General features: G+C 41.0%; 1 protein-coding gene across 2 annotated transcripts in view; it reads right to left on the bottom strand.

The window, feature by feature from the left end:
* LOC118400574 (heat shock 70 kDa protein 12A-like) overlaps positions 1-11,770 on the bottom strand; it is a 43,617-nt gene extending 31,847 nt beyond the window's left edge. The window contains exon 1 of one of the 2 annotated variants that reach the window (XM_035797573.2): positions 11,432-11,770. In XM_035797573.2, coding sequence (XP_035653466.1) covers positions 11,432-11,522 — 91 coding nt within the window. In that variant the 5' untranslated portion in view covers positions 11,523-11,770. The remainder of the gene's footprint in view (positions 1-11,431) is intronic. The other variant, XM_035797564.2, reaches the window with a different exon arrangement.
* Between the last annotated feature and the right edge of the window lie 619 nt (positions 11,771-12,389).

Here is a 12,389-nt window from a genome sequence, read left to right as displayed (position 1 = left end):
CATTTGGCATGATGCTTTCAAAGAATATGTCAACATCACTCAGAATATTTAGTGAAACATGCAACTTGTTAGAAAATAATATATAAAATCACATCATAATTTACACACTAAAAAGTATATTTCCATATACAAATGCAATCCCTGTATGATAAATCCTGCATATTATGAAAAGTTAAAGATTCTCCCTCCATGTCCTTCTACTGTAGCAGGAAGCACTGAGAAAGGTACTGATATAAAACTGCCTTGGACTCAGAAAGATCTTAGATCTGCGTCTACTGCAGCTCAAGGTCAAACGGTATCCCAGCAGTGGAGAATCTGCAGATAAGACAGAAATAATCCTCCGCTCCACTGAGTGAAGCGTAAACTGATTACCATAGAACACAACTAGGTTTATCTTGATCAGCATATCCTCACCTGCTATGGTGCTGTAGATACTGTATGCATAGCTCTACCTTTCCCCTACATTATCTGCAGAAGAAATGGTGTAGGCCTATATGTCAAGTAATATAAACTCTATGGCATGAGAGGAGTGAAAAACTAGCTAATATAACTGGTGAGAAATTGAGGAACTTCCAACCATTGTATTGTATTGCATGTTTCCAATGGTCAAGGTGCAACGCAGAAACCACATGGTTTCTCTGAGAAAGTACCCATGAATGCCCTCTCAGGGTATACTCCAAACAGAGCGGAGGAGACGGGGAGGTAGGGACATCTGCTTAACTGTTGCATAGTAAAATAAACATGTCCAGCTAGCGGCTCCCCGCTGGACCTTTTAGAGAAAGAAGTCCTTGTTCTAGATCGGTCTGGAGGTAAATCAGTGTGACACTTTGACAGCAGCACATCAGTTGCCTGAGGAGCCTCAAAGTACACACCTCAGTGGCTACACATCTTGTGCTTTTGACTGGCCCACTGAGCAGGGGAGCGGCTGGGCAATGGTGGGAACAGTGGCGCAACAATAAACATACACAGATTTGTCAGTTTGTCAAGGCTCGCTCAATGTCAATGTACATTTTCTGACCTGGCCTCCATAATCACCTGACCCAATCCAAATGAGATGGTTTGGGATGAGTTGGACAGCAGAGTGAAGGAAAAGCAGCCAACAAGTGCTCAGCATATGTAGGAACTCCTTCAAGACTGTTGGAAAAGCATTCCAGATAACACTGGTTGAGAGAATGCCAAGACCGTGCAAAGCAGTCATCAAGGCAAATGGTGGCTACTTTGAAGAATCTCAAATATAAAATATATTTTGATTTGTTTAACACTTTTTTTGGCTACTACATGATTCCATATGTGTTATTTCATAGTTTTGATGTCTTCACTATTATTCTACAATGTATAAAATAGTAAAAATTATTAAAAACCTGGAATGAGTAGGCATGTCCAAACATTGGAGTGGTACTGTATGTAGGTAGGTAGTCTAAGTTAGACAAACAGCTATCTAAATCTTGTAGTAACCATGGCCAGATAATGTGCCGATGGGGCCCTCGTCCCTCAGAGGGCCCGCAATGATTTGTTGAGTCACTCAGGTATCATACGAATGCACATAAGACATGGCAAAATGTGTAGTAGAATTGTAGAAAATTAGCTTTAAAACTGCAAAATGAGGGGGCCACCAGAGTGGTGCAGTGGTCTAAGGCACTGCATCGAGTCACTACAGACCTGGGTTCGATCCTTGGCTGTGTCACAACTGGCCGTAACCGCGAGTCCCATATGGTGGTGCACAATTGGCCCAGTGTCGTCCGGGTTAGGGGAGGGTTTGGCTGTGGGTGGGCTTTACTTGGCTCAAGCGTGGGCCGGGTGCCCACGCTTGACTTTGGTTGTCAGTTGAACAGTGTTTCCTCCGACACATTGGTGCAGGTGGCGGGCGGGTTTTAAGAATAGCAGTTTGGCGGGACATGTTTCGGAGGACCGTCGCCTCTCCCGAGTCCGTTGGGGAGTTGCAGTGATGAGACAAGACAGTAATTGGATCGCAATTGTCATGTTCTGACCTTAGTTCCTTTGTTTTAGTGTGAGTTTGGGTGGGCAGTCTATGTTTGTTTTTCTGTGTTGTATTTTGCGCTTGGCCTGGTATGGTTCTCAATCAGAGGCAGGTGTCGTTAGTTGTCTCTGATTGAGAATCATACTTAGGTAATCTTTTCCCATCAGTGTTTGGTGGGTGACTGTTTTCTGTGTCTGTGTGTTCCACACGGAAGGAACTGTTTCGGTTTTCGTTTCTGTCTTTCTATTTGTTATTTTGTATTTTCATGTTCAGTGATTTTGTTCATTAAAACATGACGAACACTCTGCATATTGGTCCGATCTCTCATACTCCTCGTCGAAGGAGGACGAATTCCGTTACAGCAATTGGATATCACGAAATTGGGGGAACAACAATAATAACAACAAAAACATTATCTTCACCCCATGGCAAAATGTGTAGAATTGCAGGAAATGTATTTTAAAACTGCTAAATGTTCTCTCCGCCAACAAGAGGGGTGTCAACAGTTCGGGGTTGCATGGGTTGTGAGGTGGGGGGTAGTACTATGCTGACAAATTATAATATCTATCCGGACCCTTGCCACCTAGGAAATTGGTGTGAGCGGACATTATCAAATAGCATTTGAGTACCCCTGCCCTATAGCCTCCCTTGGTTCTCTTTTTAGTCCATTATTCCAATTTCCAATTCATGTAGCACTTCAAAATGACATGTAAGCCAAGCTTCAACAGCACACATTGGATAGATAACCTAGATCAAACATGAGAATAATGTAAAAGTCCTTAGTCTGTAGCCTTACTACTAAAACAAGAATATGGAACAATGGTAAGAGGAATTTGAAAGAAAGGAGTGAGCCTGGTTTCCTACAAGGGCACAGCGTTTAGGTCATACTGAGGAAATTGATAAAACCTCTCCAAAGAACAATGCCCTTACTTCCTTCCTCTCTCTATGTTGGAAACCCGGATAACAACAAAGCCAAAACGAAATAATAAGACAATGTCTGATAATAAGACAATTCAATTTGATACACAACGGATAAAAATAGCTGCCCATTGTTTACGTATTGCAGACAAGTTAACACTGCACGCTCAAAAGCATCCTCGAACTGCAACATCTGCTCGGCAATGACCCTTGTTATCAGTGCTTTCGTGCTATCATCCATTTCAGTGTTAAACTGAACACATGGGTTACACATAGCGATGGTGCTTTGAGTTTAGTTGTCTGACAATCTGCCAAGTTGTTTATTGGGTCTTTCCACGAAAAAAGTGCATTTAGCATCCCTTTGATATATAAGTATTAACAAATGAAGAACCCTTTCATACAGACCACATCAACAATTCAATAAATCCGATTTTCTTTATATGAAAACAAACTTCCTAAGTGCCACAATTCTGCATTTTGACATGTCCCTCTGTAAACCCTTCTAGGAAGATTTTAACCCATTCAACCCCAACCTTTCTCCAAGATTTCACCATCACTGTAAAGACCTAGTTATTATGTTGCTTTGACAAAGTCATTTCTGAAGATAATTATTTATTTAATGTGATTAGTGAATCATTTACAGTTGAAGTCGGAAGTTTACATACACTTCTTTCCTACTTCCGGCGCCGACAGAGATGTCCGCCTCGCTTCGCGTTCCTAGGAAACTATGCAGTATTTCGTTTTTTTACGTGTTATGTCTTACATTGGTACCCCTGGTAATCTTATGCTACCGCCCCAATAGATCCACAGATGACACAATTGCAACCACACTGCCCTAACCCATCAGGTAGTTGTTGTGGAATTGTTAGGTTAGATTACTCGTTGGCTATTACTGCATTGCCGGAACTAGAAGCACAAGCAATTCGTTACACTCGCATTAACATCTGCTAACCATGTGTATGTGACAAATAAAAGTTGATTTGACCAAATACATTTAAACTCAGTTTTTCACAATTCCTGACATTTAATCCTAGTAAAAATGCCCTGTCTTAGGTCAGTGAGGATCACCACTTTATTTTAAGAATGTGAAATGTCAGAATAATAGTAGAAAGAATGATTTATTTCATCACATTCCCAGTGGGTCAGAAGTTTACATACACTCAATTAGTATTTGGTAGCATTGCCTTTAAATTGTTTAACTTGGGTCAAAAGTTTCGGGTAGCCTTCCACAAGCTTCCCACAATAAGTTGGGTGAATTTTGGCCCATTCCTCCTGACAGAGCTGGTGTAACTGAGTCAGGTTTGTAGACCTCCTTGCTCGCACAAGCTTTTTCATTTCTGCCCACACATTTTCTAGGAGATTAAGGTCAGGGCTTTGTGATGGCCACTCCAATACCTTGACTTTGTTGTCCTTAAGCCATTTTGCCACAACTTTGGAAGTATGCTTGGGGTCATTGTGCATTTGGAAGACCCATTTGCGACCAAGCTTTAACTTCCTGACTGATGTCTTGAGATGATGCTTCAATATATCCACATAATTATCCCTCCTCATGATGCCATCTATTTTGTGAAGTGCACCAGTCCCTCCTGCAGCAAAGCAACCCCACAACAGGATACTGCCGCCCCCGTGCTTCACGGTTGGGATGGTATTCTTCGGCTTGCAAGCCTCCCACTTTTTCCTCCAAACATAACGATGGTCATTATGGCCAAACAGTTCTATTTTGGTTTCATCAGACCAGAGGGCATTTCTCCAAAAAGAACAATCTTTGTCCCCATGTGCAGTTGCAAACCGTAGTCTGGGTTTTTATGGCGGTTTTGGAGCAGTGGCTGCTTCCTTGCTGAGCGGCCTTTCAGGTTATGTCGATATAGGACTTGTTTTGCTGTGGATATAGATACTTTGATACCTGTTTCCTCCAGCATCTTCACAAGGTCCTTTGCTGTTGTTCGGGGATTGATTTGCACTTTTCGCACCAAAGTACGTTCATCTCTAGGAGACAGAACGTGTCTCTTTCCTGAGCGGTATGACAGCTGCGTGGTCCCATGGTGTTTATACTTGTGTACGATTGTTTGTACAGATGAACGTGGTACATTCAGGCGTTTGGAAATTGCTCCCAAGGACGAACCAGACTTGTGGAGGTCTACAATTTTTTTCTGAGGTCTTGGCTAATTTCTTTTGATTTTGCCATGATGTCAAGCAAAGAGGCACTGAGTTTGAAGGTAGGCCTTGAAATACATCCACATTACACCTCCAATTGACTCAAATTATGTCAATTAGCCTAACAGAAGCTTCTAAAGCCAACAGAAGCTTCTAAAGCTTCTAAAGCCATGACATCATCATGTTTAAAGGCACAGTCAACTAAGTGTATGTAAACTTCTGACCCATTGGAATTGTGATACAGTGAACTAATCTGTCTATAAACAATTGTTGGAAAAAATTACTTGTGTCATGCACAAAGTAGATGTCCTAACTCACTTGCCAAAACTATAGTTTGTTAACAAGACATTTTTGTAGTGGTTGAAAAACGAGTTTTAATGACGCCAACCTAAGCGTATGTAAATTTCCGACTTCAACTGTACATCTGTCCTTCATTTAAAGGTCAAACTATTCAGTGAACTGAACTCTTATTTCAAAAGAAACATAGTCAAATCATAGTATTAAAGCAGGTGAGCTGGTTCTATTATTTTTGGCCATTTTCTAGTGTTTTGTGGTGAAAAACTGAACGGGTCGAGCATAACAGGTCAAATAGTAAATAGACAAGCTAGATTTTTTTTTTTTTTTTTTTGTAGCTTGCATTCAATTACCATTCCCTGCTGAACACAACAAGCATCCATTCCCCCTATCACAAGATGATTTATGGCTGACTATGATGAAATCATCAACCCTGTTATTTTATTTAGCACTTAATAGGCACTTTCTATAGTATTTTTTTAATTTAACCTCTTGAAATGGGAAATAATGTTCTTCATGAAGCTGAACATGTGCTCTTTATCACAATGTTAAAATGAGGTGAAATCCAATACATATATTTTTTTTTTACCAACTTATGCTTCTCAGAAAGCACCGAATTGGTGCAACGACCCTATTAAAGTAATCCCATCAAGTCTAAACGAATCAACAAACAGCACATCATATATTCAACTTTTGTGAGTTATTAAGTTGTCCTGAATTGTTGCTGTTTTTTTGTGTTTGAACTGAGGTAGTTAAGAGCAACAGAATCATTCAGTAAATGTTCTTACGTAAATCTGTCAAAGGGAACACAGGTCCCAAACACTTTGAAAGGTGGATGTATAGTAGACATTGCAATGGGATGTAAACATTGCTGTGGTATGAGGAAGAGGTTGTATCTGACAGCATCAGGATGGGAGTGAGAGATGTGAAGAAACAGTAACCCATTCCGTGTTTACATTCTTGGAATTCCACTGAAACACATGCAACCAATTAGGCTACATTGGACACCAAACAGGCTTGTGCTTCGGTAGGCTTTGGTGTCTAACATTGAACTGGTGAGAATACAAAGAGTACCGTGGTGAGAGTACAGAGAGTACAGCTTTCTGTGGAGTACACTGTGTTTGATGGAGGAGAGAGAGACACATACAGACGGAGATTACAGTATTTTCATGAAGGGCCTCTTGGGTAATCGAAATGATGTCAGACTGCTGATGTCTAACAGCTGTTTAGATCTTATTTTCACATCTACAATCCAATGGCATGTGCAAAGCGCCTCCCTCCCCCTGCACCGCCTACTCCAAAACAGAATGGGTGCCTCCTCTGGAGGGTAAACAAAGCCAATATCTTAGTCATGACATAATGCCGAGCATTGGACTTCTTGTCCCTTCCAAGTTTATTTGCCTTCCAATTGTAATTATTTTCAACCTCCATCAAATGTAGCAACCATGTTATGACTGTAGTAATAACAGCATTATTGGTATAAAACCAACTAATGTGAACTGTTACCCACACGCAATACCTTTAACAAAAATGTGACCCTGTGATGTGATTAATGTCACCCATTACCACCTAGTCACAACATGAAAGATATCTTTGATTGAGAGAACACACCTGTGTCGTGGAGGGCCCTCTGGTGTGTGTCTCGTCTTGGAGTAGCGACTGGATCTGTTTGACCTTAGGGCCTCTGTGGAGCTTAAAGACAACTTCCTGTCTGGCCCTGACCCATCAGATTCAGCCCCCCTCCCACTCTTGTCTCAGGGACTCTAAGTCATTGGGTTGACCTCAAACAGAGACGTTAATGCCTGAGGTCTTAAACCACCTCTGACTGCATCCTAACCCCCTCCCCTGGCCTCAACCCCTTGCCCAGCCACCAACCCCCAAAGCCCCCATGCACTTCACAAATGGATGCCAACAATGGCTTCAAGTGAAAAAGGGCAATTGTATACTAGAGCTCAAAGTCTCGTACAGAGGCTGTACATGTTTAAAATCATAATAGCTTTATCACTGCTGTAGCATGCAGCTGCACTTGAGTTGTAAAACTAGATGTGTTGTGCTGTATGAATGCCTAGACATAATGTGTTGGTTGCTATGGGAACTTAAAATGTTGTGTGTCACTAAATCAAATCAAATGTTATTTGTCACATGCTTCGTAAACAATAGGTGTAGACTAACAGTGAAATGCTTACTTATGGGTCCTTTTCCAACAATGCAGAGTTAAAGATACAAATAAAATTGAACTAGTGACATGAGATATAAATGCACAGTGAATATCGAATAAAAATAATGAGTAAAAATGACATGGTTATATACAGGGAGTACCAGTACCGAGTCGATGTGCAGGGGTATGAGGTCATAGGAAATGATGGCTGAGACATTATGTACAAAAAAAGTTAAGATCAGTATAAAAAAAAACACAAGACAGCTACTACCCATTATAGCGCCATCTTTCATTTACAGAATTTGTGAGTGCAATGACGACAGCACACCTGTGGATCAATTTGTTTCTGACTGCTCGTGATGTGCTGAGCCACATTGAGGTATTATATTGTATAGTCCTTTTCGATGCTTGTTGCTGTTCACCTATTAGTCACCCAGCTGATTTATGACCTGAATGACCGTGTAGTGATTCATACAATGCTACCTTATGGCAAAAGGTCTCAATGCATTTCTCAATAAACTCAATGCATTTCAATGTCTTCTCCGAAATGTCGTCTGACCTGACCTCATCACATTTACACTCTTTTGTTAATTGATACTCAAGATTGGTTCCTTGAATGCATGGAATGTGCAACGCTGACCCGAGTCTTTAAAAATACTCTCCAACGGTTCTCTTCTCTCAGTGAAATTGATGAGGCATCACACATTGGTTGGCCGGAGCCACATGTGTGGGAGTGTCCGTCCGTAAGTACTTGGATATTCTGTACAAAAGCTGGACAGAGCACACAGAAAATAGCCCAGTGATGAGGTCCACTTTGTGCAGCTCAGCAGACCAGAGGAAAACTGGGCTTTACGACTGGGCTAAAAGTTGGCGATCATAGTGAAACTGATTGAATTCCTAGATCATAGTACAAGTCGATCTGGAGAATCCACCCACAGAAAAACACTGGGGCTGACTGAAACACTTTCAGATGTTGAGAGCATTGATTAGACACAAATGTATGACTGACTGTTTCATGAACTAGTTGGTTATAGATTACTTTTGTATTTGTCACCTTTTAGGTTAACGCCTGGTTGCATCAAGCTGTCACCGATGCTATCTACAAAGGCAACACAAGATGAATCTGTGCATTTTGGAATCTGTGATCACATTAATATCACAATCCAACCAAATAAATGTCTGAGTATGACTCCCCCACCCCTCTCCGAGCTCTCCCTTTCTCTCTCCACCTTAAATGTGTAGAACATGTGTGGCTATCCCTAAGGGAACACAAAGCTCTCTGTTAGTGTGGTCACTGGGTGTTCTCACTTGGCTAAAGCCAGTCCAAAATAGTTTGGGATTTTGCTCTTTAAAATAAATTACTTGAGCAAAAGCGTACAACAGCAAATGTGCTTAGCAAGTTATGATAATGACATCGGCAATTAGAAGTACTGATCATTTGAAACAGATCATTGCCGTTTTGGTTGTGTCTACAAGCAGTATCAGAGGGTTTAGATAATATTTGTCATCTTTGGGATTTGTATCAGCACACTAATAGGTACTTGAGTATGTGTAGCTCAGGTAATCAGCTGAGTGCAATATTAATTTATGTCCATTTGTCACATTCACACATTTTACTGCACACAATTACAGTGCCTAATATTAGCCAAACACTGCATATCAATAATCTGAAAATGTTCAACATTACTATACGAACATGTGCTGCTCCACTGACTGTGACCACACCCTGAATAGTATGGGGACTCCATTGTCCCGTTCTGCTTGCCTGACGACTCAAACTGAATTCCTCCGCTGCTCTATATTCGCTACATACCTCAGTCTGAGACTTCCATTGTTGAAGTCATTTGTGGTGACATCGAATGAGGGGTCTTGTACCAAACAAAGTCATCAGTGATGGGATAATCTCGAACTAATCAGAGTATCAAAGCCAATGAAATGTTTAAAAAAATGCTGACGTATGTTCTGGCTCTGGCCAAACCAATCGATTTCTGAGACCAATCAGAATAGTTAGAATGTGTTTGCATTCTAGAAATCGCAGAGGAGATTCTCAGATCCAGAATCATTGCGGAGTACTAACTAATGTCGGTGGGCGTGGCGTAGAATTTGGCCGCAGCAAGGAGTTTGGGTAACCAGGCAATCGTTCTACTGCAAAGCTCAAGTGTACATATTGATCGATTCCACAGTGACTGTGCTGGCAATCTCTATATCAGTGAGGCTGAGGTAGCTGTCCGCACTTCCCATTCCAAAATATGATTGGTTGGTGCTGTGCAGACTGAGCGGCAGTCCCTCTTCAGATAAAGTTTCAAGTTGTATTAGTTGTATGCACGGGAGACACATGGTATACAACATCAAGAAAATCCTGACTTGCAGGTTCCTTTTCGACAATGCAACAACAAAATGAAATAATAAAAGATATGAATACAAACATAAAGTAAACGGCTCATTAGAATATAAGACTTAAAATATCATTAGTATCATACAGATAGGCACAATTTATAGTAAAATATTTACATGTGTTTTGTGGTTAGGGGGGACAGATCTGGCAATGTCCCACTGCGTCTGCCTCATCACTATGTGCAGCTGAGCTCACTGAAGTGCAGTTAGTGCACAACCCCACCCACCATTTCACAATGTCAGGAGTGCCTGGCAGGAGAGATTAGGATGGGCAGCACTGCCCAAATAGTGTAGTGCTTGTAAAATGCATAGTCTGTTTAAAACTTTTGAAGCACCCTGTCACAACCCAGTAAATGATTCCCAATCAAATACTTGCATGCTTGTTGATATGTTGTCTGGATCAACAATGAACACCATAACATAATACATAGTAAATTCATCACACAGTGGAAAAAAACACCCTCTAAAAGTTTTAACAGAGCAGGTGAAATGTAACCATACTCTAAAGTCATGTATCATCAATGATACTATTTAGGCCTTTATAGCATTTTGGGAAATAGTCAAAAAAGGGAAAGGGTCTGAATACTTTACGAATGCACTGTAGGGCCTACTGTACTGTGCACGATTAATCTACACCCCCATATTACATCATAGGAGAGGTGTCACGTGATTTACTGTCCTGCTGTGGAGCAGATATGACACCTCTGTGAAGCTTGTGGGTGATGGAAATAAAAAGTCAATATTCCTATTCCTAAATAACATGTTGGGACATGAAAACCTAGAAGAAAACGTCAAATAAGTAAAACAACATGAAAATAAGAGCACTGGTTGAGATTGTAATAATATAATTTGTCCCATTATTATAGAGGAATCGCTGCTTTTAATCAATTCAGATTGTATAGCGATTCCTATTTACAATCCGACGTTTTAACGACATTGCTGCGATACCTAGGATGATAGTAGGGCAAGCATACTTTTGCTGCATTGAGTCAAACCTCCCGTGGGACTGACCATGTGACCATACTCTGCACGGTTATGGAGGACCAAACCCCACTGCCTGAGCATACCTTTTTCTGCCCAAGGAAAAGGGGCGTCTAAACGCGACTAGTGGCGATTTTCTGGGGCTGTAGTGGAAATATTCTTCAGAGTAAAATAATGATTCTAATAATGAAATGTGTTTCTGTCCAGGTGGATTATCATATTTCCTCCATGTTGCGGCAGAGCTATTTTGAAACTGTATGGCCACGACTGTAGCCTATACGCGTTACAATAATAGCTTCATTATAAACCTTGTATAGCTAAATACATTTAAAAGGAGCGAATGCCTCTATATATCATTGCCATCACATTGCCTGGACGACTATAACCCAAATCAAACGTGAAAACGGAAAAGGAGTCTCCTGGCAAGATCTCAAAGGCTCTAATGCGCACCGCCACGGATATAATGAGCGCACCTACTGTGTAGCTTTGAGACTGAAATAATAGGTAGAGAGAGGGCCCTTTGAAGGATAGCCTTAAAAATGAAAGCGTTTTACCTGCTATTATCTTGTCTGTTGCCGATTCTTTCTCAGTCATCATGTCCCGCTGTTTTATCTTTCCTTGAGTCTCCCCTAAACAGTTACACATTCAGTTTGTCCTTGTTTACTTGCCAGTCTGAAGCATTAAATTTAAACTGGAAAATATGATTTGCTATGGATGGCGCGCTAAAAAGAGCATTTAAATGATGCACAGCGAGGTTGACCCATTCAACTGAAAGCTTGTAGTCGAGTCTGGCCGATCTACACCTCCAAAGCAAAGAAGTCTGGTAGTACCTCAGGCTGCTACTTTCCGATTGTTAGGTAGCCCTCTGTCCCGCCCCTCCCGTCAGCTCGCACGGCTGTTCTGGCAAGGAATATCTCCAAATCCAGACCTAAAAGTCTACAGTAAGGGCTTCTAGGATGCAGCACTAGGTTTAAATCATCAGGGTCTTAGCTTTCCTGCACTGGCACATTTTCATTAGTCATATCCTATGCAAATAATAACCCCCCCACACTCACACACCACCACCACCACACACAAAAATAATCTGTACACTAGTTTTCAGGTTACCTGTCATGTTTGCTTTTTGACTATTAGGCCTACATCAATACACTTGTACTGCAGTATTGTGTAACAAATTTAGGCACGGTAAAATGCACTATGCTTCTGGGTTTGTTGTACATTCATGATGACACTTCATGATGAACACTGAGTTCAATACATGATTAGACAGTCAAGGCTGGGCTCTCTATCAGGTATATGTAAAAAAATAAAAATAAACATTAGCGTTTTTTGTTGTTGTTGCTTTATGAGCCACATTACAATTCCCGTCAAGTGGGTTAACCCTATTGGTGCAAAGCATAGGGTGTTCACCTTTCATGCCAGTGAGCCTGCGGGAAGTAGGGCTTCTGAAAATAATACAAATATATATATTAATACAAATATATCATTTTTTGAAGAATGTTTCACAAAAGT

Source organism: Oncorhynchus keta, chromosome 2, assembly GCF_023373465.1.
Source record: "Oncorhynchus keta strain PuntledgeMale-10-30-2019 chromosome 2, Oket_V2, whole genome shotgun sequence".
In the NCBI taxonomy this organism is placed as follows: Eukaryota; Metazoa; Chordata; class Actinopteri; order Salmoniformes; family Salmonidae; genus Oncorhynchus; species Oncorhynchus keta.
Note: the sequence above shows the minus strand (reverse complement) of the source record. Positions and strands in the feature narration are given on the sequence as shown.